Genomic DNA, 26,589 nt, shown 5'->3' with positions numbered 1-26,589 from the left:
GTCATGGTTCCAGGCCCTGCATCCAGCTCCCAGCTCCGTGGGAAGTCTGCTTCTCCCTCTCCCACGCCCCCTGCTTGTGTTCCCTCGCTGTCTCATTGTCTATCAAATAAATTAAAAAATCCTTAAAAAAACAAACAAAAAAAGAAAATCTTAGATCATTCAAAACCATTATGTTAATATAAACCATTCAGAAAACTTTGGTTTATGTTCTTCTCAGTCTCTATTCTGTGTAGTCTTTTCAAAGACTATTGCCATCAGCAATTGATGAGTGTATTAACTCTTTTTAAGTTGGTTGCCTAAGACAACTAAATATTTCAAGTAGTTAGAACTTCTTTGCTTTGTTTACTTGATTCAACCATTTTTATTTTTATGGAGTATAACTGTTTACTCTTTTTTTTTTTAAGTTTTTTTAAAGTAATCTCTATATCCCACATGGGGCTCTAACTCATGAACCCCAGATCAAGAGTCACATGTTTGGGGTACCTGGGTGGCTCAGTAAGCTTATGCCTTCAGCGCAGGTCATGATCCCATGGTCCTGGGATTGAGCCCTGAGTCAGGCTCCCTACAAAGTAGGGAGCCTGCTTCTACCTCTGCCCCCTGCTCGCGCGCCCTCTCTTTCTCTCACAAGTAAATACATAAAATCTTTAAAAAATAAAAAAATTTAAAAATTAAAGTCACATGTTCTGACTGAGCCAGCCAGGTGCCCTTATTCTCTCTTACTCTTTCTTTCTTTTTTTTTTTTTTTAAGATTTTATTTATTTATTTGACAAAGCATTCACACATATAAGCAGAGGCGGCAGCAGACTCTCTGCTGAGCAGGGAGCCAGATCTGGGGCTCAGTCCCAGGACCCTGGGATGATGACCTGAGCTGAAGGCAAATATTTAACTGACTGAGACCCTCAGGTGCCCTTATTTTTTATTTCTAAATAAAGTTTAGTTGACATATAATAATATGTAAGTTTCAGGTATACAGCATAGTGATTTAACAGTTATATACATAACAAAATGTTCACCAGGTTAAGTGTGGTTACCCTCTGATTCAACCCTATTTTGAATTTGATTTTCTGGGAATTTTCTTCAAGATATAGCATATGTGTGTATTAGTTTGCTAGGCCTGCTGTAATAAAGTACCACCAACTAGGAAGCTTACACAGCAGAAGTTTATTATGTTACAGTTCTGGAGACTAGATGCCAAGATAATGTATTGACACACTTGGTTCATTATAAAGGCTATGGGAACCTTCCTTTCCACTCAGTGCCTCTCTCCTAGCTTCTGCTGCTTTGCTAGCGATCTTTGGCCTTCTTAGCTTTGGCCATGCCAGGCTTGGAGCCCATAGGGGACTTCACCCGATCTCTACCTTTATGTTTGCATTCTCCTTTTGTGCAGATCTGTGTCCAGATTTTCCCATTTTATCATGACTGAATTAGGATCTTCCCTACTCCAAGATGGCCTCATCTTAACTAATTTCATCTGCAGTGACCCTCATTCAAATTAGGTTCCGTTCTGAGGTATTTGGGTTAGAACTTCAACATATGAATGTCAATGGGGACACAACTCAAACCGTAACAATATATTTATTAGTAAATGAGTTAGTGTGTTAGTTCTTGTCTTTCTTCCACCTCAGAATTTGAGAAAATATAGTTTCTTCTTCTCTTTCTTGGGGTGAAGGTGGAGGAGGAGGAGGATAATGATGATGATAATTTGGTCCTGGAACACAAGGTGACTTGCTTTAAAATTTTCATATATATAATTATAAAGGAGGATAATTAACCCTTATGTACCAACTATCCAGCTTGTCAGGTCATCTTGTTTAAACTTAAACAGAACTGCTAGTTATCATCACAACTAAAAAGCTGACAATTTCCCCAATTTCTTTTGTTTTCTTTTCCTCCCTATTGGTTTGTTCTAATAAGGATTCAGTCAAGGTCTGTACGGGTTGGTTATTTTATCTCTTAGGTCGCTTTCCATCTGTAGATACCCCCATCTCGATTCCTCTCCCGAGTACTTACTGAAGAAACTGGACCATTTATCCTATAGGGTTTCAAACTTTGATTTTGTGATTTTAATACATAGTGTCATTGATCATACTCATCTCTTCCCTGTTTTTCCAAAAATTAGTATTTAGATTTAGATACTTAATCTGATTATTTTTTTTTTAAAGATTTTATTTATTTATTTGACAGAGAGAAATCACAAGTAGTCGGAGAGGCAGGCAGAGAGAGAGCGAAGCAGGCTCCCTGCTGAGCAGAGAGCCTGATGCGGGACTCGATCCCAGGACCCTGAGACCATGACCTGAGCCGAAGGCAGCGGCTTAACCCACTGAGCCACCCAGGCGCCCCACTTAATCTGATTATTTATTTGACGGAGAGAGAGATCACAAGTAGACAGGCAGGCAGAGAGAGTGGGGAAGCAGGCTCCCGTGAGCAGAGAGCCCGATGTAGGCCTTGATCCCAGGACCTTGAGATCATGACCTGAGCCGATAGGAGAGGTGTAACCACTGAGCCACCCAGGCGCCCTGAGATTAAACTTTTGATGTTGTATATTTTGGTCAGGAGGCATAATGTGTATATATATATATTTTTGTTGTTGTTGTTCTGTTTTGTTTTTCATTGATCATTGCCAACATCAGTGATTCTTAGCTATGGTCAGTTTGGCAAGGTTTGGAGACAAGTTGTCACTTTTTGGGGAGGGAATGTTACTGGTTTGCAGTGAGTCGAGGCCAGAGATGCTGCTAAACATCCTCCTTTATGAAGGACAGGGCTCTGCAACAGTTATCAAGCCCAAAATGTCAGTAGTGCTGAGATTCAGAAACTCTAGCCTAGTTTCAGGATTTCATTAGTTTTTGTAAAATGTCTTATTCTAATACTATTATTGATTCCTCATTAGTGAATTTTTCCTTAAAGAGAAACTTAACATTGTTCATACAGGAAAGGCAGGATAAATGTTTCTTTCTCAGTTTTCAAAATAATCAATTAGTTCTTCAACATCTTCCAGAATTGACCAATGAATTCTGTGATTCTTTTTAAGTTAATTATGAGCTTTAATATATTTGTTTTAATCCGCTGCAGTAATTTTTACTGATACTTAGTTTGTATCCTCTTTTGACACTAGGTGCTTCTTCATGTTGGTTCCTTAGCTCTTTTGACAGGACCACAAAGTCTGATATTGTGCCAGAGAGAAGGAATTAAACAGATGTGGTAGTTAGATTTAGGTGATGTTTTTCATAAGAAGATGTACTCATGCAGAGCAGAACATCATTTTTGCTTCTTGAGAATGTAGTAGGATGAACCAAGCTATAGGAAGAAATTTTAGAGCATTTTACAAATACGTTTTGTGTTAAAACTTTGCCTCAGTGGTTTCTCAGGTTTATTATAAACCTGCAGTGGCCCACTGAGCAAATTATCTCTAATAAGGAATTTAGCCAGTGGACTAGGCAGACTGAAATTTTTTAAGTGGGGAAGGTTGATATTCAAAAAGAATTTTTTTTTGACATTCAGATTTTTAAAAAATATGATGAGTGTGTACTAAAATCTACTTTAGTATATGCTTAAAAATTGAAGATGCAATTTGACCTTTGAAACTTTCCACCTGGGGCCACCTGGGTGGTTCAGTTGGTTAAGCATCTGCTTTAGGTTCAGGTCATGACCTTGGGCTCCTGTGATTGAGCCCTTCCATTGGGCTCCCTGCTCAGTGGGGAGTCTGCTTCTCCCTCTCCCCCTGCCCATCCCCAACATTTGTGCTCTCTCTAGCGTGCGCTCTCTCTCTCTCTCTTTTTTAAATATTTTATTTATTTATTTTTGACAGAGAGAGACATAATGAGAGGGGAATACAAGCAGGGGGAGTGAGAGAGGGAGAACAGGCTTCCCGTGGAGCAAGGAGCCCAATGCGGGTCTCGATTGCAGGACCCTGGGATCATGACCCAAGCCAAAGGCAGGTGCCTAATGACTGAGCCACGCAGGCACCCTCTCTCTCTTTCTTTCAAATAAATAAATAAAATCTGTAAAAAGAAACTTTCTATCTGTGTTTATTCTTCAGTCTGTTCCTACTAAAACTGTTTGATATTTTATTATAGTCAAGCCCTCTGAAGAGTTTTAACTTTAACTTTTAGCCTTCTCTAATGCAAGTCATGCCTTTGATTGATATGTATAATATAGACTATTCAGGGCGCCTGGGTGGCTCATTGGGTTAAGCTGCTGCCTTCGGCTCAGGTCATGATCTCAGGGTCCTGGGATCGAGGCCCGCATCGGGCTCTCTGCTCAGCAGGGAGCCTGCTTCCTCCTCTCTCTCTCTCTGCCTGCTTGTGATCTCTCTCTGTCAAATAAATAAATAAAAAATCTTTAAAAAAAAAATATATATATATATATATAGACTATTCATTGTTTTCTAATTTTGTTTTTCACAAAGCAATCCGAAGAGGATGTGAGTCAGTTTGATTCAAAGTTTACACGTCAGACACCTGTTGACAGCCCAGATGACTCAACTCTCAGTGAAAGTGCCAACCAGGTCTTTCTGGTAAGTGAAAGAATTTCCATGTAGCCATGAGAAATTTAAGTATTAGGGTGGACCCTTTTCAGTAAGAAAATTTAATTTGTTTGCCTTGCAGTTGATATAGATAATCTTAGATGCTATTTTTTATTAAGTTAACTTGGTTTTTTAAGTTTTCTGACTTGCTAGGTTAGAAAACTGATTCCCATAATTCAGTGTTCCATTTCAGCATTTAGAGTAGGACTGTATGGTTCTTTGGAGTATATGATTCCCTTTTACGTGGGCCACTGACTTAAAATGATGTTTGCCTCAGTATCTCTATTGGAAGTCACACCGAAGAATTCACTGTAACTATTCTATTCTTGGAATAGTTACAGATTTTTGGTACATTTCCATGCAAATTTGTAGGGGATTTTTAACCTGTTAATTGTGAATATTTGACATCAAAATATATTGGTTTATATGTAATAGGAAATAAACTAATTCTCACTGTAGAAGTATTTGTATTGATTTGTACCTTGTCTCCTCAGAAAAGCAAGGCTTGGGGCGCCTGGGTGGCTCAGTGGGTTAAGCCGCTGCCTTCGGCTCAGGTCATGATCTCAGGGTCCTGGGATGGAGCCCCGCGTCGGGCTCTCTGCTCTGCGGGGAGCCTGCTTCCTCCTCTCTGCCTGTCTCTCTGCCTACTTGTGATCTCTGTCTGTCAAATAAATAAATAAAATCTTAAAAAAAAAAAAAGGCAAGGCTTTTAGATTTTTAGATTTTTTTTAGATTTTTTGAGGGCTTTTAGATTTTGATCAACAAAAACCTCATTTTATACCATTTATTTTGTTACATAAAGTGAATCTCTTTATTTTTTATTTCTTTATTTTTAAGAGTTCTTATTTATTTGACAGAGAGAGAGTGCACAAGCAGGCAGAATATAGAGGCAGTGGGAGAAGCAGGCTCCCTGCTTAGCAAGGAGCCCTATATGGGGCTCGATCCCAGGACCCTGGGATCATGACCTAGCTGAAGGCAGTCGCTTAACCAACTGAGCCATGCAGGCACCCCTCTTTAAAAATTAATAAGAAACAGTAACACCTTACTTATCTGGAGATTGTGGTCAGAGCAACTTCAGTTCAATAATTATTTAAATTCCTATCACAGAATTAAAGGAAATTTAAAGATGATTAAGGCACAGACTGGTCCTCTTGGTAGTTAAACTATGTGGGGAAATGGTTTCTGAAGTCCACATACACTTGTCACAAAGCATGTGTGCTACAGAATTGCACCTCAGTCTTTAGGACATCACCCAGAGGCTTATTGAGTCTTTTTACTATAACTCAAAATGCCTATTCATAGGTGACTAGAATAATAATTAGAAGGGAAGTTTAGGTGGAGGACTGATTGTTAAAGGGATAAACATTGACAGCAAAGAAATGACACCTGGTGGTTTGATAGCAAGGTCCAAGAAAGAACTAAAGCTAACAAAACTGCATATATAATAGACATAATTGCCTATTATAATTGGGGGTTTTCACAATGCTGACCCTTACACATCAAGAAAATACCAACTGTAAAGAAAAGAAAAAAGAAAATACCAAATCTATCCAATCATTGGTATTAAGTCAGAGAGACCATACATGCCAACTTAGAGAATTCTGTTTTTACTTTGGCCTAATAACGAGAAACTGTTTGGGTGTGATAATCTTAGTTGCTCATGTGCATGTGGCTAGAAACAGTAGAATTTTCTTTGCATTCATCTTGGTATTTAATAGCTTAATGTGGAGCCTACATTTTCCTATTTTATTCTACCCTTCAACAAAGTGGAATACCATTTACTGGCATATGGGACTCAATAGAATTCTGCCTTCTGAGGTCCATGCCTCAAGAAATGGCTGGAAAGAAGCTAACAGGTGTGAAATGAAATTGAGGAGATGGGAGGAAACAGAGTGCTGATTTTAGGTGTGCACTGTTATTTTGGTGTGTCAGAGACCGAAACCACATTTTCTTGATATATATGACAAAACACCATTCTGGAGTCAACAATTACTATTTTTTAGGGTTTTACATATGTGGCTCCATCTGTACTTGAAAGTGTGAAAGAAAAATTTTCCTTTGAACCAAAAATCCGATCACCTCGAAGATTTATTGGCAGCCCACGAACACCTGTCAGGTATTTAGACTTTGTTATTCTCACCTCTTTTTTTTGTTGTTTTTAACCTGGAGGAGAATGCTTTAAGAAATTTATGCCAGGTTATATAAAAGAAAGCTCTGTTGTATTCTCTTTGGTTGACATAAGCATAGCATCTGCATCTTGTATTGTATGCTATGTAGTTTACCTTCCTTCCTGTGAAAGTAAGCTGCTGCACTGGCAAATGTCTTCCTTACCCATTCATTAAATGTTTATTATATACTAGGGACTGTGTTGCATGATGGGGATACATAATTAACACAAAAATTGTCCTTGTCCTAACGCTTACAGTTTAGTGAGAAGAGAGTCAAAATAACCAAAGGAGGAAATACAGGGATTATGTAATCATATGAAGTAGTATATGAAGAAAAATTTCTTCTATATGAAGAAAAATAAAGAGTGTGGCAGTAGCAAAGAATAACAGGTAGGCTTCTATTCATGGTGGTCAGAGAAAGGCCTCCCTGGTGCAGTAACATCTATGAATGAAGAGAAAAAGCCACCCGTACAAAAAATAGAAGTATAGGATGTTACAGGTAGAGCAGCAACCATACAAAAGCCAGAAGGGAGGAAAAACTTGGTCTTGGAAATGAAAGGTCAGTGTTCCTGACATGTGGTTCGTGATGAAGAGAAAGGTTTGGAGAAGTATTTTATCTTAAATACAATGGGAACCTGTTTTAAGTGGGGAGTAAAATGATTAAAAAAAAAAAAAAAGTTATCACTGAGGGTTTTACATAGGCAGGTATAGAGGTAAATAGACCAGTTAGGAAACTCTAGCAATTAGTTTAGGGGAATGATGGCCTTTGTAGTAGTAATTCACCAAAAATAAAACTAAATAAAAATAAATATCACATTACCCCACTTCTTTGAAATTTAAGGGAAATACTTCTTGTTCAGATAATCCTTGAGATAAATGAATGATAGCTCTTCCTTGTCTTAAAGCCCGGTCAAATTTTCTCCTGGGGATTTCTGGGGAAGAGGTGCTTCAGCCAGCACGGCAAATCCTCAGACGCCTGTGGAATATCCAATGGAAACAAGTGGAGTAGAGCAGATGGATGTGACGATGAGTGGGGAAGCTTCAGCACCACTTCCAATACGACAGCCAAACTCCGGGCCATATAAAAAACAGGCTTTTCCCATGATCTCGAAACGACCAGAGCACCTACGTATGAATCTATGACAGAGCAACGATTTTAATGAATTTAAGGCAAAAAAGGTGGGGAAAGGATGTGTGAGCATCCTGTAAGTTGAAACAGGAAGACTCAAAATGACAGTCTCGAAGAGTTAGTGTCATTACATTGAACACTTTGGACAGAGGAAGAATAAACATGGATTTTAAAAAATCAATCAATGGTGCAAAAAAAAAAAACTTAAGCAAAATAGTATTGTGGAACTCTTAGGCACATCAATTAATTGATTCCTAGCGACATCTTCTCAACCTTATCAAGGATTTTGATGTTGATGGCTCGAACTGACAGTATTAAGGGTAGGATGTTGCTTCTGAATCACTGTTGAGTTCTGATTGTGTCGAAGAAGGGTTATCCTTTCATTAGGCAAAGTATGAAATTGCCTGTAATACTTGCAACTAAGGACAAATTAGCATGCAAGCTTGTTCAAACTTTTTCCAGCAACATGGAATCAAAGACAAAAGAAACTTAACAATTGATGTTTTACGTGCAAACAACCTGAATCTTTTTTTTATATAAATATATATTTTTCAAATAGATTTTTGATTCAGCTCATTATGGAAAACATCCCAACTTTAAAATGCAAAATTATTGGTTGGTGTGAAGAAAGCCAGACAACTTCTGTTTCTTCTCTTGGTGAAATAATAAAAATGCAAATGAATCATTGTTAACCACAGCTGTGGCTCGTTTGAGGGATTGGGGTGGACTTGGGGTTTATTTTCAGTAACCCAGCTGCAATACCTGTCTGTAATACTAGAAAAAAAATTATTTAATCATTTCTACTTGCAGTACTGCTATGTGCTAAGCTTAACTGGAAGCTTTGGAATGGGCATAAATTGTATGTCCTACATTTCATCCTTGTCCTGGGCCTGCATTGCACTGGAAAAATGTCACCACCTGTTCTTAACCAGTATTTGGTTCAAGACGCCAAATGTTTTCAGCCCATGGCTGAAGAAGGATGGAAAAGAGTCAGGATAAAATGCATACTGAGGGCAGTAAAGTGAGGGAGAGAGGGAGATCCAGGGAAAGAGGGTGTTGTCATGTTCCACTCTCTGTGTCTAATCTCTTTACAGCAAATTGGTAAGATTTTAAGTTTTACTTTTAACTGTTTTTGCTGTCTACCTTCCTTAGGTTTTTTTTCCTCAACAGTTTTAAAAGGAAAAAAGTATTTTTCTTTCTCCTATACTGGGGCTACATATTTTGATTGTAAAAATATTTGATGGCCTTTTGATGAATGTCTTCCACAGTGAATAAGAAAACTTAGTGGCTTAATTTAGGAAACATGTTAACAAGACACTATGTTTTTGAAATTGTAACAAAATCTACATAAGTGATATACAGGTACAAAGAATAAAAATAAAGGTAACTTTACCTTTCTTATACTTGCTGCCTTAAAGAGAGCATTTCCATGACTTTAGCTGGTGAAAGGGTTTAATATCTGCAGAGCTTTATAAAAATACATTTCAGCGCATACTGGTATAATAGATGATCATGCAGTTGCAGTTGAGTCTTAACGTCTCTTTTTGTTTTTTATAATGTCTTCAGTCTGAGTGTGCAAAGTCAATTTGTAATATTTTGCAACCCTACAGTTTTTTTAAATAGATGCTGCTTGCTATGTTCTTCAAACCTTTTTGAGCCATAGGATCCAAGCCATAAGATTCTTTATACATGTTGAATTCAGTCAGAAAAGAGCAAAGCTTTGCTTATTTAAATGGCAATTCAAATGAGATGAGATGAAATCCTATGACATTAGGCAGAATAGAACCATGAAGGAGGATTGGAAATACACCTTTTCAATTGTGGCAATAAATGAAAGAATTGGTTACAGCTCATCTTTGAACAGACAGCCTTTTTTTTTTTTTTTTTTTTTTTTAATCACTTCCTCTAGACCCCCTCCTCCCTTTATGCAGCAGCCTACTGATAACTTTATAACTGTAGCTAGTAAATTAGAAGCTACAGTAATGATAAGGGCAGAAATTGCACTTGGGAGTACAGATCTTTGTTCTCTGACAGTTTATAATGTCTGAAAAACCAGAACCCAAAAGCTCTGGTGTTAGGTGCAGGCTTTATTTCAGACTGCAAATGGCTTGTGCTACTCTGATACTTGTTTTCAGATGTGTTTACTAACTGTAGTGTTGACTGCCTAACCAAATTCCAGAGAAGTTTTTACACCAAAATAGTCCTCCTCAGTCCTATTTGCTAGTAAGTTATATTTGCACTGTGATTGGCTGGCTCTAACCACCCCATAAACTGTTTTCATAATTAGTATTGCCAGCAGTAGTGGCGCACACTGCAACTTTCCTGCATAAAAAGCATAAATTGCATACCTACCATCCATACAAATAGTTTTTCAAACTTATCATTGAGTGAAATTAATTTCCTATGCTGTGGCAAGTTTACAGAGAAATTGTGTTTCATAAATGGATATCCCTACTATGACTGTGAAAACACGTCAAGTGCCACTTTAGTGTCACAGACAGAAAGCACACACCTATGCAATATGGCTTACCCTATATTTATTTGTAAAAATCCAAGCATAGTTTAAAATATATGATGTCAATATTACTAGTCTTAAATTTCTAAGAGGGTTCTTTATGATTATTCCAGGTAAGTGTATAAAAGAGATTAAGTGCTTTTCTTTCATCACTTGATTATTTTCTTTAAAATCAGCTATTACAGGATATTTTTTTACTTTATACATGTTTTTTAATTAAAATATAATCACTGAGAACTGAAGTTTACTAATTTTGATTTTATAAGGTTTGTAGCATTACAGAATAAACTGGGATTTATAAACCAGCTGTGATTAACAATGTAAAGAATTACTGAACTTGAACCAGATTTTTAGGAAAATTGTTACTTCTTTTTCCCCTTTATGGTCTCACCTAATTTGAATCCTTCAAGAAGAATTTTTCCGTACTATTTTTTGAGATAGAAGATAATTGGGGGGTGGGGGGCAAGAATGCATGTATGATACTCCATAAATTCAACATTGTTTAACAAATGGTTATAAACAAGATGCATCTTCGATAGTAATATATACTGAGCCTTGGATTGTGTGTTTAATACAGGATCTAACTATTTTGGTTACTCAATCATAATGGTTCCTAGCTTACAAGTGTTAGATCTTAAAATTATTCCCATGAGAAATGTTGAATTTATGAAGAATGAATTTTTGAGGCTTTGAAAGTGGTTAATTTCTCAAATAAAAATATCAGTGTCCAAACATCTACCCTTTTTCATAGGAGTAGACACAGCAAGCTGGACAAAACAATCATAAAAGTATATGTTACACCATGACCTGTGGTCTGTTGCTGATCGGTAAAAAACTTTTCTTGTGTGATTCTTAATTTATCACTACAGCACAAGTATTATCTCAGTGGATTATCCGAAGTAACATCTGAACGATGGGTTCATCTGTGTTTGCTCTTTAAGCTATTTTTTTTTTTTCCTATCCCAAGTTGGCTTTGCATCTATCAGAGTAAATAACTTCTTCAGCTGCCTTAGTAGGAGTGCTATGAGGGTAACACATTTTTCTGCTTTTCATCTTGTATTTAGTTTCCTGTATTAAGTATTTTGATTTCGGATTGAATGAATGTAAATAGAAATTAAATGCAAATTTGAATGAACATAAAATAGAAGTGATTTTTTTTTTATTATTCTAAGATAGGAAGAAATAACTATCAGGTGCACAAATGGTTTCAATAATTTTTTGCTTTAACATACCACATACATTCAGGTTCTCATATTTAATAAACTGCTTATATACGTGAGGTCTGACAGTTGTAAAACTTTCTGCTGAGAAATATATAACAAGTTTTATATATATAACAATATATAACAAGTTTTAGTACTGATATATTAGATGTTACACGCTTGTAATTTCCAAGTTCTTTTCAATAGTTGAATTGGTTGCTTAAAAAAAAAACTCATGTGAAAAATAACTTCACAGATAAACTAGGAAGACTTTCTTGTGCTGACAGTCAACAGTTTGTTCAGCCACACTTGTTGACTACATTTGGTTATTAGATGTGTATGTTCTACATAATGTAGTGCATGAATGTTTTTAACTAATGTCTCAATATATCTAGTGTAAGATGGGTGTTTAGTGTAAGCCACTTAATTGAGGTAATTCTGTCACATTTGGATGAGTTACCTATAGAAGTTCTCAAACTGACTTTTCTTTTATATAACACATGGTTTTGGCTCTTGATGCTGATAGAAACAGTCTTTCAGAGGGTGGGATCTGGATTCACAGAATAAATGGGTTTTTGAATCCCTGTTCCCATTTTTGAGGTGAAGAAGTGTAAGTAGAGAAATGCTTCCAGTTCATCACTGTTGTTGGTGGTGGATGACATAGCTCTCCTTTTACATTCCCCCACACCTTTTAAATTCATATGTGAACTGCTTTCTTGTTTATTAAGAACAAAAACCCAACTGTGGGCCTTTTTTATTAAATCATATTAAGAAAGAATACTATCCATATAGCCATAGGGTAAGAAGAGTAGGTATTGTAATAGGGCTTACCCATGTAGTAAGATGCGACTCTTGTACTGGTAATAGGAAGTCAGCACAACTATCTTTCACACTCAAATTCTAATCCCAAACTGCCTTTCTCAGTCTTCTGCTGTAAACCTAAATAATCTTGGCTTCATCACAGTCAAGAAAGTGATTTAAGGTCAAGTAAGCTTGTTTCAGTATTTGCAACTGTTCTCAAAGTAGGTAATAAGAGTTAAATATATCATCACTGATTAGCAACAGTGTACTTATAACTTGGCAATATTTATGTAGGAAAAATAGTTATAGGCTAATATTCTTTTTTTCTTTTTATAATTTATTTATTTGACGGAGAGAGCCAGAGAGCACAGTGGGGGTAAACAGTAAAGAGAGCAGGAGAAGCAGGGTCCCTGCTGAGCAAGGAGCCTGATACAGGGCTCGATCCCAGGATTCTGGGATCATGACCTGAGCTGAAGGCATCCGTTTAACCTACTGAGCCACCCAGGTGCCCAGCTTTCTAATACTCTTGTCAGTTTGGATGGCTGTATAGGAATGGAAGTGACTTAATCTGTAGCTGGTTGGTCACTGTCCTTATTTATCCATAAGCTGGTTTAGACTTTGTCTTAATACTATAAATTTGTTTTCTACCTCCCAGCTTTTCCTTTCCACTATCTTTTCCTTGTGTGCAAACTGATTAATGCTAATAGAGGAAATGGGCAGAAACTTCTACTCTAGATATAATCAATCCTTCATAGTTTTTTGTTTTTTTTTTAAGATTTTATTTATTAATTTGACAGAGTACGCACACAGCAGGGGGAGCAACAGGGAGAGGGAGAAGCACAGAGCCCCGATGTGGGGCTCAATCCCAGCACTCTGGGATCATGACCTGAGCTGAAAGCAGACGCTTAACAACTGAGCCACCCAGGTGCCCCAGTCCTTCATACTTCTGTTAAAGATTTGATTCTGTCTTAAAGGTTTCGTGGGGAGAGAGAAATTACCTCATTACCTTTTCTATCACCCTGTATAAGAAGTACCTAGAGGCAAACAGACTACACTAAGGCGTCTCCTGGAAGCCTCTTGAGTGTAAGCTTTAATCTCTCAAGTAACAGCTCAAGCATAAGATTCCAAAACTTTTTGGAGAAGGCTTTATAAGGGGAATCTTCTGTAGAATTTGAGTAGGTCTCATTTATCACACTATTCAAATCATCAGTGAAGCCAGCTGTTTGTAATCCATGTGATTATTTTAATAGTTACTTTAAGATAGTTCATGGCACTATACAAAAAGCAGTATCATGTACATTAAAGCTGATGGCAGATTGTATGTATGAGGTCCACAAACAATGAAATTTAAATCATCTGTTCTCATTTGATTGCTAAGCATATTAACAGAGAGCAATACAGTATTAAAATATATCATCCTCAGTAAATTAATCTTCACTTAGAAAATCTGATTGTGTACAGATAAAAAATAACTTTTAGAACTTTCATTTAAAAATACAAACTTTATGAAAATTTTAAGAATTTTTAGAATGTGAACTACAAAAGTCAATGCTAAAGAAAATTCTACTTTCAGATAATCTGTATCTTAAAATATTATGAAAAATATTCTTTATTCTGAAAACAATGTCAGGAAAAGAATACCTGAGTTCCTCTAAAACCACTAGTTTTAGTTACCCAATTACCATTTTGATAACATTAATGAGAAAACATTCACAATTTAACACTGCAACCACCTGTCAAATAATTAGGACAGAATAAATCTTCCATATGCATTAGGCTGAACATTACTTATATATTTCTTAAAACATAAGGTTCTCTCTTTTAATCTTTTGATAAATTTGACTACACACTTAAATCTTACTCTAATAACCTAAAACCGTTTGAAGCCATGTTCCTTAACTTCTAGTCCTGAAAACCCATTCGAATGTCTTTATCAATAGTCAGTGTAACCAAACTAAATTAGTGTTTTGTGGCCTTCATAGTTTATACAACTTAATATATTTGAAGGTGGAATGAAGTGGCTCCATCTTTCCATTTGTTTATATGGTCTGAGATCACAGTTCGGCACAGTGGACACGTTTTCTCTCTGTTAAACCATAAGGTAATGCATTCTTCACAAAATATATGCTGTAAGGGAATTAAAATTAGACTTTATACTTGATAACATTTTAATTTAAAATCATCACATTGCAGAGAATAATGCTCTATAGCTGAAAAGAATTTTGGAGAGCACCAGTCCCTTCATTTTACAAATAAGAAAACAAAGTACATTAAAAAACACAAAGCAGTGTCAGTAGTAGAACCAATAGTATTCTTCTGACTATTCATTTAGTGACCTTTAATAAAATATATGCTATCCCTAGATGATAGCTTTAAGTATAATGACTTCACAGCTTAATAAAGCCTTTGAGAGTAACTGCCATAAAGTATAAGAAAGGGCCTTACATACATTCCTCTCCATACAAATCATTAGACCATAAGAGATAAGATTTAACTAATCTACCAAACCTCTTATTACAGGTAAGAAATTACTAGTATGTGGCCTGAATGCTACTTTAGGCTAAACACTGTAGATTTTTCCTTTCAACTAAATAAATATCACTTGTGACTCAGAGAAGGTACTGTATTTGGTATGCTTAAAAAATATACTTACCTGACAGATAAGCAGAATGGGTTTTTGAAATTCAGCTTGACATATTGAACAGATGTCATCCACATCTGAACACTGTCTCTTGCTGGCAGCCACTCCGTAACTCTAGGAAGAAAAAAGTTCTGTTCATCTACAAATCTTTTTCTTTCCTGTTACTCAGATACATAGGTGATGCTGTATTTCTCAAATCTCCCTGGAACTAGGCATTTGAAGACTCTCCTGAAGGGGGCAAACATTTCAAAACTGAACTTTGTATGCAGAACCATGTCTGGATGGACTACATGCATCCAGGTGAAATTAAATACATAATAGCATCTTGGAAGACTCTTAGATGTATTAATAATAATGATGATGATGAAAATGCTATAAATCCAACTGATTTAAGAGATTAAACCATCTGAAATATAACTTATAAAATCAATATTCATGTATTATGTGTATTACCAAATAGCCCACTTATTACCTATGGCATTGGTTCAAAAAACAGTCCATTCAAAGCTTGGCAGGCTGAATGTAACTCATGTAGAGATAGCTTTTAAAATAGATTTCTGTGCTCCACACTGGAGACTGACTCACTAGGTCCAGACATACTGGGATGTGACCCAGGAATCTAACTTTTGAAAGTTCTCTAAGTGAACTGAAAATGAAGAAGGTTTGGGGACCACTGAAGAGTGTCCTTTTACTAAATCTAAAAATAAGTTGATGGTCATCCTTAATTATCACTAAAGTTAGAGAAGACTAACTACTAGGAAAAAAATAAAATTTTACAAAAGAACTGGAATTGCAAAATGTTGCGAGGCAGAGTTATACTGTCCAAACAGACTGATAACACTATTCTTTGAATTTCCTTTTCTCCTAAAGTCCTTAACGTTTTTGATCTCTTTCTAAAACCTTAATAACTTCCTCACCAAACTGAGTAGAATATAGTCATTAACTGGACAGGACAAAATGTTGCCAATAAGATCACCTTTTTGTAGAAATAATGAGGAAAAGGGGGCTGAAGAGAGGTAAGAATAACCAAGTTCAGTCATGGTAATGAGAGCAAAGCATGACCTGACTCAACCTGAGGCTATGATCTAAACTTATATTACTAAATACTATGAGTTAATAAAATCAAACAAAGACTCAAAGAATAAAAATATTTAAAAATAGAATTTTTTTTTTTAGTCTGGTCATATTAAAGATTCCAGAAACAAACTGGAACACTGATGAATGATCCTGATGCCGATTTCCCTTCATTAAAATGTCATTTAGCAGAGTGTACTGCAGACACATAAGCATAAGCATAAGCAAAAGCTGATAAACTTTTAAAATAGCACTCCTGGGAAGCCTGGGTGTCAGTCAGTTAATCATCAGACTTGGTTTTGGGTCAGGTTGTGATCTCAGGGCTGCAGAGATTGGGCCTGCCTTAGGGGGCTTGAGCACAGTCTACTTGACAGTTTCTCTCCCTCTCCCCCTGCACCTCCCATTTCCTCTTTTTCTCTCTCAAACAAACAAATAAATAAATAAACCTTAAAAAAAAAAAAGCACTCCTGTCTGGCATTTTGCAGACTCCCTTTAGGTGAAGACTTATTTTGATGGTGGTTGCCATTTCCCTGGCAAAGTTAAGGATTGTGTAGATGTATGTATTCATGAGAGACTCAAGAGTGAATCAAAGAGTATCAAAGACTGTGATTTCTCTTTATGCCTCACAGAGAGAGACTATCAAAGTATTTCAGCACAAGCCTTACTAAATTATAGTAAAATGGTTGATACTCATATAATCAATTCAATAAACTTCAGCTAAGCAGAACTCTCAATTTTAATATACCTATCTGAAGAATGAAGTCTGAATAGGATGCAGCAAAACTTATTAGTAGCTCTAGGGGCATGTGGCTGGCTCAGCTGGTGGTAGAGTATGTGACTCTCATCTTGAGCTTGGGAGTTCAAGCCCCACACTGGGCATAGAGCTTGCTTTAAAAAAATAAGATTACTAGCTGTCCATATCTGAGTACTGATAACCTTTGAGACTACGAAATAGCAAATGAGCCTTTCTCTACAACGTGTAACATCAGTGGAATCACATAATAATCAAGTTTATAACTGACTATTTAGAGTTTCCATATATTGTTAAATTCCACATTATGAACTTATTGGTATATATAGAATTGACTTGGTGGGGAAATTCTTCCAGTAAGAAGATTTGAAAGGACATTTTTGGTAATGAGCTTTTCTTGTATACACAATAAATTATAATGAGAGCATTTTTACAGGAGCTAAAGAGTTAATGGAAGTATACAAAGCCACCATTTGTGAAAAAAATATTTTTTTAATTTAAAAAAATTTTTTAAATAGTTTTAAAATATTAAAATTTATTTTAAAATTTTAAAAAATGATTTATATATATATTTTTTAAAAAGATTTTATTTATTTATTTGACAGAGAGAGATCACAAGCAGACAGAGAGGCAGGCAGAGAGGGAGATAGAGGGAAGCAGGCTCCCCGCTGAGCAGAGAGCCCGATGGGGGACTCGATCCCAGGACCTTGAGATCATGACCTGAGCCGAAGGCAGCGGCTTAACCCACTGAGCCACCCAGGTGCCCAAGATTTATATATTTATGTATTTTTAGAGAGCATGTGTGAGCAGGGTGCTGAGGGAGGAGGGACAAGGGGAGAGGGAGAGAACCTCAAGCAGACCTCCTGCTGAGTACAGAGCCAAACTCAGGGCTTGATTTCATGACCTGACTGAAACCAAGAGTCGGATGCTCAACTGACTGAGCCACCCAGGCACCCCATGTGAATTTTCCAAAAAGGAACCATAAAAGTTCATGACAAGATTCTTAAGGGAGGGACGCCTGGGTGGCGCAGTTGGTTGGACGACTGCCTCTGGCTCAGGGCGTGATCCTGGAGTCCCGGGATCAAGTCCCGCATCAAGCTCCCAGCTCCATGGGGATTCTGTTTCGCTCTCTGACCTTCTCCTCGCTCATTCTCTCTCTCACTGTCTCTCTCTCTCAAATAAATAAAATAAAATCTTTAAAAAAAAAGAAAAAAAAAAAAAAAGATCCTTAAGGGAATGTATATAAACCCTTATGTCAAGTGATCTGAAGTGGCACATTCAAAAATATAAGCATCACATCAACTATCAGGTGGTTGTCAACATTCAAGTCAAGAAACTTATCACAGAAATAAAACTGAAATTATTACCATATCTCTATGTGCCAAAGTACTAAAAAAGCACGTAATTATGAAATCCACACATTTTTTAAGAAGCAAGCTCTATGCCCAATGTCAGACGTGAATTCACTACCCAAAATCAAGAATCACATCCTCTACTGACTGAGCCAACCAGGTGTCCTATCACTCCATACTTGTAACATTTATAAACTAAAACATTTTTATAATGAAGAAAGGTAAAAAAAAAAAAAGGTGTTTTTTTCTTTAACTGATAAAAAGTACTTACTGGTCGTTTAAAAAATATTCGCAAAACCCGTCGGAAAGTTCTCAGATGTCCAAAAAAGTCCAAAAGCTGAAAAAGGAAATAAGAGAAAATTCTTGAATTCAAAGAACCTGTCTGTTAAACCCAGAGATCAAAGCTAAATTCCCATAATCTCAAATACTGATATTAATGTAATGCTCATTGCATATTCATTTCATTCTACATATATTTAAAATTCAGTTATGTAATATCTTATCAATGTATAGGTTTAAGCCAACATTTTTTTTTTCCCCAAGACTTTGAGAGGTAGGGAGAGAGAGAGAACGAGTAGGTGGGAGGAGCAGGGGGAGAGAGAGAAGCAGACCCCTGGCTGAGCAGGGAGCCCGATGCGGGGCTTGATCGCAGGACCAATGATCATGACCTGAGCCAAGGGCAGTTGCTTAACCAAATAAGCCACCCAGGCACCTCCGTACTTAAGACTTTTTGAAGTTTCATATTAATTTGAGGGCAACAGGACAGTATACCAGTTCAAGAATTTTGTGTATGGACAGATTCTAACTACTTTTGGGGATGGGTATGTTCTACTCTACCCATGCTATGTGGAGGTCCACTCCCCCAATTAAATCTGAGAACTACTGGATTAAGATAAAGATAAATAATTCCATTTTTTTTAAAGTAGATACAGAACCTGCCATTACTTCAAACTAGTGATATAAGCTATAAAACAGTTAAAGACAAAAGCAATAGTATGTAAAATCTGTAATCATCACATGAATCATTATACAATGAGAAGATTTATAACATTACCTACTTCTATTTATTTCTTTAGGATTTTATTTATTTATTTGGTGGCGGGGGAGAGCACAAGCAGGGGAAGGAGCAGAGGGAGAGGGAGAAGCAGACTTCCCTGCTGAGCAGGGAGCTTGACGTGGGGCTTGATCCCAGGACCTGGGATCATGACCTGAGCCACCCAGGTGCCCCATGTTACCTACTTTTAGTATGAGGTAGAGTAAAGCCAGCAATATCCCAAGACTCCGTCTGGTTACATTACCAAACTCCCCATAGCTTATAAGGTAACGAAACCAAACTGGTACGGGAACAAAAGTTCGGTAATACTGACATGATTCTTCTAAAAGCATGTACCAGTAACCCTAAAAAAGAAGGGAAAAAAAAAAACAGCTACACAAGCTACTTATACATAGCATAAATATTTCATACTGGACTGAAATAATCACGAGTACTGGACACAATATACAAATCTTCATAATGATAATGGTTATGATTGGCAACCTCATTCTCATAATTATTGAGCGATTTGTTTCTAAAGAATTTCTAAAGAATGACATAGTGAAAATTTTTTATGTATACTATTAAGTAAAATCTACATTTTTGCTGATTACACAAATTTATATTTAAGTTTTTACTGAATATGAGAAAAACACTGAATACAGTCAGTTATCAGTTATTAATTGATAAAGCCCTGGAGGAGAACAGAAGTACAAATCTAAATTTTGTTTTTCTATGTGTGATGTGGGGACTGATTTTTAGATTATTCTGAAGCAAATATAATTCTGATTTTATTGGACTAGATTAATATTTGGGTTCAAGTCTTTGAGCAAATGGTTGCCAGTCTGAAGTAATACAGATAATTAGATTATTTAGGAAACTGAAGTTATGAAAGAGTCATTTCAACAAAGACTAAATAGCACTGGTGTGGTTTACTAACATTTTTTCAATAAGCCATGTTAGTTTCTTACCTTGGATTTAAAAGGCATGATGAAAGAAGGCATCAGCAAAATAAGGCATTTTAAGCCCATGAAGAGGAATTTCAGAATGAAGTCTGTAATTCCAACAATCCAAAGTACTTCCCAGAAGCTTGAATTGTCCAAGGTAGGATTTAAGAAAATTAAGCTACCAAAAGAAAAACATCAAAACTTAACCAAAGCAACATACAAAGGTTGAGTTTTGATAGGGGTTTTAAATTTGCTACCAAATATTTTACTTTAATTTGATGTGTAAAAAATGTGAGTTTGGCAAGATGTCAGAGTTCATGTAAATAGAGTAGAAAATCATTTTGCTTAAAGAGACTTTTCAAATGTTTACATTTCAAATGTTTCCTCCATAGAATAAAGAAAAACAGTTTTCCTAGCATGTTGGAAAGCTAGCCTGTAATCTAAAAAATTCACTAAACACTAGATATCTGCTATTGTCTTCTCAACCAATCCCAATCAAGGTTCCATTCCCTCCTTTCCACTGAATTGCTTTAGCCAAGATCACCAATTCCTTCTGTCTTGCTAAACTCAAAGGCCACTTCTCATTTTCCACCTTCCCTCTCTGAATTACTTCTTCCTAGACTTCTAACATCACACTCTTCTAGTTCTCATTCTGTGATGGATGGTTCCTTAAATCTCCTTTACTCCTCCTCCTCTAATTATAGGGACGTGCAGTCCTGCCCCCTTTCCTGTCTACATTTTCTGTCCCTCATTAGTCTTGGAGAGTTCCATAGTTTTTAAATATCAGCCACATGCTGGATACCACCAAAATTTATAGCCCTAACCTTGACTCTAAGCTCATGACATATAGCTATAATCTCTTTAACAGTTCTACATGAGCTCACCAACTTAACATGTCCAAAGCAAAATCAGTTCCTTCCCCAGTCTTTGCCAGCCCATAAATGGCACCACCATCCAGCCAGTTGCTAAGACTAAATCCTAGGTGTCATCTTTTATTCTTAACCCCCTTCCTACCTACCCAATGCAATCTGAGTGGTATTGGTTCCCCCTAGAAACTATATCCTAGATTGTAACATCTCTCCAGCTCTACTGAAGCCAAAACTTCTAATTACCTGATTAGAGCCAAAAATTCAAAACATTTCTATCTGACATGGAAATTTAACTACTGTCCTTTACTAAGTCTTTGCCTTGTTTTTAGAAACAGATCACATGTTCTCACCACACACACATAACTAAAGTAGGTGATGGATGTTAACTAGCTTGATTGTGTAATCATTTCATAATGTATACATATCAAAACATCATGTTATTATCTTATGTATATAAAATTTTTGTCAAAACTAAATGAAAATTTAAAAAGACCACCAGAAACAACTGAATGGTATTCAAAACTATTGATTATATAAGTAAAAATTTAAGTATCAAAAATTAAACAGAACCTGCTATAAGCCAAGGCACTGATATATAAATCTGAATGAGCCACTTAGACCTATTAATTTTGGAAGGAAAGGAATAGGTAAAAATTGAACTCTAACAATAATTATATACAAGTTAAGATATATGCAAAGTGCTATGGAATAAATGATTACATAAAAAATGTGATTGTGTATTTGGACCTCAAATTACCTGTAATAAAGTGACTGAGAATGAAAGGTGTAATATAAAAGAACAGAAGATCCTGCTAAGAATACCAGTAACCAAGCACACTGAATCTTTGAGCACCTTTCCTGAAAAATAAACAATTTTATAATTTGTTACTATGAATTATGCCAGAATTATGTCATTAAACTATTTTAATTAATGACTATTTTTATTAACTTAGAACATTTTAATAGATTAATCTTAATAAAAATATTGTTAAATTATACATCAGCACACTCTTAGTGAACAAAACAGAACTCATAAATTTTTAAAATACAAGTTTCTTCACTGTATTAAAACATTACCACATTATTACCTAGGTTTCAAAGAAACCCAAACTTCTACAAGCTAACGTAAAGGACCCGTCCAAGTACAAACTTTATCTCTGCAAAGGTATTTTTGCCTCCCTGACAAAACAGAACTTTAAAAATGCATTTATCAGGATTTGTAAGTATAATTTTCAATATTTTCAAAGAATTCCGTAAGATTTTAACAAGGTGATGTGTTATTGTATCACTTAGATTTTTTAAAAAAGATTTTATGTATTTATTTGACAGAGAGTGAGCACAAGCAGGGGTAGGAGCAGAGGGAGAGGGAGAAGCAGGCTCCCTGCTTCTATAGGATCATGACCAGAGCCAAAGGCAGGCAGACACTTAACTGACTGAGCCACCCAGGCACCCCTTAATTAAACTGTTTTAAGGAAAGATTTTATTTATTTATTTAAGAGAGAGAGCATGAGGTGCAGGGAGGGGGAGCGGAAAGGGACAAGAAGCAGCCTGCCCACTGAGCTCAGAGACTGACAGAGGCTTGGTCTCACAAAGACCTGAGCCGAAATCAAGAGTAGGATGCTTAACCGATTGAGCTATCCAGGCGCCCCTTAAAATTGTTTTAATTACAAGTTTAATTAAAAGTTTTAGGAGCACCTGGGTGGCTCAGTTAGTTGAGTGTCTGCCTTTGGCTCAGGTCCTGATCCTGGAGTCCTGGGATGGAGCCCTGTATCAGGCTCCCTGCTCAGTGGGAAGCCTGCTTCTCCCTCTTCCACTCTCCCTGCTTGTGTTCCCTCTCTCGCTGTCTCTCTCTCTCTGTCAAATAAATAAAATCTATAAAAGTTTTACCTATTTTAAACCCTGAATTACATTTTTATGGTTTGATAGGTTCTAACTACAAACATCCAGGTCAGAATGCATGATCCTTTACAGAGATACAGCCCTTCAAAGTTGCTTTAAGGTGAAATTTTATAAACTAATCCTATTTTCCCCAATAGTTTATATGACTAATAATTTGTCATTTGTGTTATGGAAAAACTATTTGGGTTTAATTATCTTTAAATAAGAGAGATCTAAACAGTTTAATACCTATTTAATGTATATTTTATTTAACTATTTTAAAATTTTATAGGGCAACAGCTAAAGTTTTTAGTGATATTATATAGTTTGGTCAAATTACTCAAAATATGAGGACACTTGACAAATCAGATCAAATAGTGAATTCTGAATCTTTTAATCTTATTAAGTTTTTCTTTTTTTTTATTTTTTTATTTTTTTTAAAGATTTTATTTATTTATTTGACACAGAGAGTAGGCAGAGAGGCAGGCAGAGAGAGAGAGGAGGAAGCAGGCTCCCTGCTGAGCAGAGAGCCCGATGTGGGACTCGATCCCAGGACCCTGAGATCATGACCCGAGCCGAAGGCAGCGGCTTAACCCACTGAGCCACCCAGGCGCCCCAATCCTATTAAGTTTTTCTATCAGGGACTCAACATACAAAGAAAATAAAGTCAAACAATGTAGTGTTAGGACAGATCATTTAGATAACAAAATTTAATATATCATGGATGCTATAACATGTCTATTTAAATTTTCAAGAAAACTATCTTAATTCCTATTTCTCTCAAAAGCGAGTATATAATTAATTCTACAGAGAGAAACATTTAATGTTTTTTTCAGTTATTTGTTATACTTACTCTTAGAAAAACCTGATTTACAATGCTTTTGTTTGCATACATAAAAGTTGTAAGCAGCCCAATTCCAAGAGAAATTCCTGTTAGGAAATAAGTTCCAGTTAATTGAACGGAAAAAAAAAATCCAAGAGCTATCACAATGACATGAATTTAAAGGAAACATATATAATTTTAAAAGCTAACAAAATACAAAGCTTCAAGTAGATTACCAATAAAGAAATAAAATTAACTGACAATGAAACAATTCAATGTTTTATTATACTCTACCTGTTATATGCTGCATAACAAGTTTGACACCCAGAATCAAAATATATGGAAGACTTCTGTGTAACCACTTGAAGAGATAGCGGAATTCTGAGAAGGAGCTACTACCATGATCTCCAGCCTCTGTGGCAGTATCATCGGGCTGCCTTGCTTCATTGTGGGAATGACTCCGTGAGCGGCTATGTATACATCCATGGGTACAGCTATGGACACCTGACCTTATATTTCTGGAGGTTGGATTTTCAGCATATTCTTTAGGTATGGAGTTTATCTGGATATGAACATCTCCAGAATGAAGACAAGAACCTTCTGTCAATTTTGTATGGACACATTGGGAGACTGAGGCATCCTCACTGCCTGCAGCTCCTGGAGGGCTGTGCAGTTGGCTACAGTTGGCTTGCATGACCCTTGAATACTTTTCCTGTGATCCAGATTTCTTTGTTTCAGGGCTCTATCTCCTAAAAATCAAAGAGCAGAAAATATTCTAAGTGAACAGTTAAATACAGACAAATACTGCTCGTAGGACTCCTTTATTCTAAAGGCCAATAGTCATAGTTGATGAATTATCTTCAGGTTATCTATCACTTGTTACTATACTCATCCCCCTTCCCTTAATGCAAAGGCTGTACCCAAACTATTTTTTAGGGAACATCTGGTATAAAAAAAAATTAGTTTCAGGTGCCTTCTCTAATGACAGAAGGAAAGCGCAAAATAGTCAAAGTATGAGTGCCCAGCAGATGTTAATAATGTATGAATACTCATTCATACTTGAATACATCAGTACATTTACTCAGTCCGAATGGAGCAGTTTCATCTCTGATGGAGATTCTACATTCCATAAAAGTCAGACTGTATTTTTTAATGCTTAGAAATGCTAGGAAGAAAAAAAAATTAAATTTTACTGCCTTTTAAAGTATCATGGAAAACTGATAATAAACACATTTCACTTAGGTAACCAATATGCTGAAATAGCTTAAGGCTTAAAAGCTTTCTAATAACTACTTCCAAGAGTATTACCGTCCCCCATAAAAGAAAGCGACCCAAATACCTTTAAAATAGGTAGACTTGGGGAGTCGCCATGTAATTGCTAGGTAACTCTTTACTCTGAGTAAGGATAGTTAATATAGTCTGCCCATTAAAAATGTCATCATCTTTGGGGACGTGGGGGTTGGGGGTGGGAAGAACAAAAGACACTGGCAGGGAAGGATCCGTAAATGACCAGTGTGGGCAGAAAGATGGTAGAGAGTCAATCCCAGCTGACTGAACGCAGAGCCTTATCCCAGACTGCTGGTAGGAGGAAAATAGGGTTAACGACAGGGCATGTTCTGTCATTCTATTTCATTTCTAAGTCTGAATTTTTTTTTTCAGTTACTGTACGGCGGTGTGGTTTTTAATGCCTTCAAAGGCTTTCACCGATGCTCCCAACGCCACAGGTGCTATTTATTCCCTCAAACCTCCGAAGACCAACGTTGAACGAGACAGTTTCTGTATCTTTTTCCATAAATAAAAACGTAGAACCTTCCCACTTTCCTCCAAACACATGCAAGAAAGGGGACGAAAAAATTAAAAGCAAACGCACGCAACTCTTCCGGAATCCCCAGGACTCAGTTTTCCACCCACGTTCGAGCTTCGAGTGCCCCATTTATTTCCACCTCCAACCCCGCCACCCCCCCAAGCCCCATTCGCCGCGGTCCCCGGCCTCCGCCCGCTTCTCCCAGGCCTGACCTCTCATGACGAAGAGTGAACGGAGGCCTCGGCAGCGAGCGCAGCAACAGCGGAAGACCCCGCCGCGAGGCCTTCAATCAAGGCCATCACCTTCAAACCCCATTACCGGCAACTCCGGCCCAGCTCGGTGGCGGCGGCGGCGCGCGCGCTCCCCGGACGTCCTCACGCGCGCGTGCGCTGCCCGCCGCGTGCCCGCCCCCGCGCAGCGCGCAGAAGGACAGGAGGCGCCTGGGAACACGGCAGCCGTGAGGCCGCGTGGGGGTGGTAGCTGTGGCTAGTAGTGGGCTGCGCCTGAAGACCGCCCGTATAGGCGTCTGCATTAAATCATAAGCCGCCGTCTCTGTGTGCGTATATACGTGTAATCCGCCACAAGCCTCAGAGATCTGGACATTTTGAGTTAAAAATGTTTCGGTTCCGGTAGCCTGCCCTCGGAGGAGAGACCTGATGTTGGGGGTTGTCTGAGGCCGGCCCCGGCTCGTCCCGAAGGATCCTGGGCACCTGCCCTGTGGAGGCTGCCCATCCCCCTGGTCTCGCTTCACGCCCGTCTCCTGGGACCCGAGTTAGAGATGCCACGTCAGCTACGGGCTCGGCCAGTCTCTGAAAGAGCGGGACGGAGCGAGAGCGTTCCGGTGTTCGCGTTTGCGTTTCTCGAGCTTAACCCCTGAACGAGTTGTGGCTGGGTGGTGAAGTTTTAACTGAAATGGAAAGGCTTTTCGTTATGATGCTAAAGTTGGCGCGGTGTGAGCTAGACCCTACCAAAACTTGAGGGAGGAGAAGCTAAGAGAAGTCGGAGAGTTGGTGGCAGAAGAAGTAGATGTTAAATTTAAAAACCCTATTTTGTATGGAATATAGGGAACTGTGCTGTCTT

At 37.3% G+C, this 26,589-nt stretch overlaps 2 protein-coding genes across 7 annotated transcripts in view; one reads left to right on the top strand and one right to left on the bottom strand.

Annotated features, from left to right (window-relative positions):
- RPS6KB1 (ribosomal protein S6 kinase B1) overlaps nucleotides 1-25,678 on the top strand; it is a 53,608-nt gene extending 27,930 nt beyond the window's left edge. For 4 of the 6 annotated variants that reach the window (XM_044248532.1, XM_044248534.1, XM_044248537.1 and 1 more), the window contains 3 exons: nucleotides 4,406-4,513; nucleotides 6,526-6,638; nucleotides 7,596-9,222. In XM_044248532.1, coding sequence (XP_044104467.1) covers nucleotides 4,406-4,513; nucleotides 6,526-6,638; nucleotides 7,596-7,833 — 459 coding nt within the window. In that variant the 3' untranslated portion in view covers nucleotides 7,834-9,222. Of the gene's footprint in view, nucleotides 1-4,405; nucleotides 4,514-6,525; nucleotides 6,639-7,577; nucleotides 9,223-25,364 lie in introns of those variants that run through there. The other 2 variants (XM_044248533.1, XM_044248535.1) reach the window with 2 other exon arrangements.
- On the bottom strand, nucleotides 13,560-25,866 carry RNFT1 (ring finger protein, transmembrane 1). Its single transcript, XM_044248542.1, has 9 exons — nucleotides 25,722-25,866; nucleotides 24,000-24,454; nucleotides 23,736-23,812; nucleotides 21,762-21,862; nucleotides 20,160-20,313; nucleotides 19,395-19,553; nucleotides 18,427-18,492; nucleotides 14,991-15,092; nucleotides 13,560-14,464 (listed from the first exon to the last, which is right to left on the bottom strand). Exons 2-9 carry the CDS (start codon nucleotides 24,397-24,399, stop codon nucleotides 14,330-14,332), a joined length of 1,194 nt encoding a protein of 397 aa, XP_044104477.1. The 5' UTR covers nucleotides 24,400-24,454; nucleotides 25,722-25,866; the 3' UTR covers nucleotides 13,560-14,329.
- Nucleotides 25,867-26,589: the final 723 nt, after the last annotated feature.

Source organism: Neovison vison, chromosome 5 (genome assembly GCF_020171115.1).
Source record: "Neovison vison isolate M4711 chromosome 5, ASM_NN_V1, whole genome shotgun sequence".
Lineage (NCBI taxonomy): Eukaryota > Metazoa > Chordata > Mammalia > Carnivora > Mustelidae > Neogale > Neogale vison.
The sequence above is the reverse complement of the archived record's forward strand: the minus strand, read 5'-3'. Positions and strand labels throughout refer to the sequence as shown.

Excerpts from the sequence above, each read along its gene's own strand:
- RNFT1 (XM_044248542.1), bottom strand. The coding sequence starts at position 24,399 with ATGCAAGCCAACTGTAGCCAACTGCACAGCCCTCCAGGAGCTGCAGGC. Across the intron at positions 21,863-23,735 it reads TAAATCAGGTTTTTCTAAGA|GAAAGGTGCTCAAAGATTCA; the intron begins GTAAGTATAACA and ends TTTATTTTTCAG. Across the intron at positions 15,093-18,426 it reads GAATATTTTTTAAACGACCA|AGTTACGGAGTGGCTGCCAG; the intron begins GTAAGTACTTTT and ends TTTTCTTCCTAG.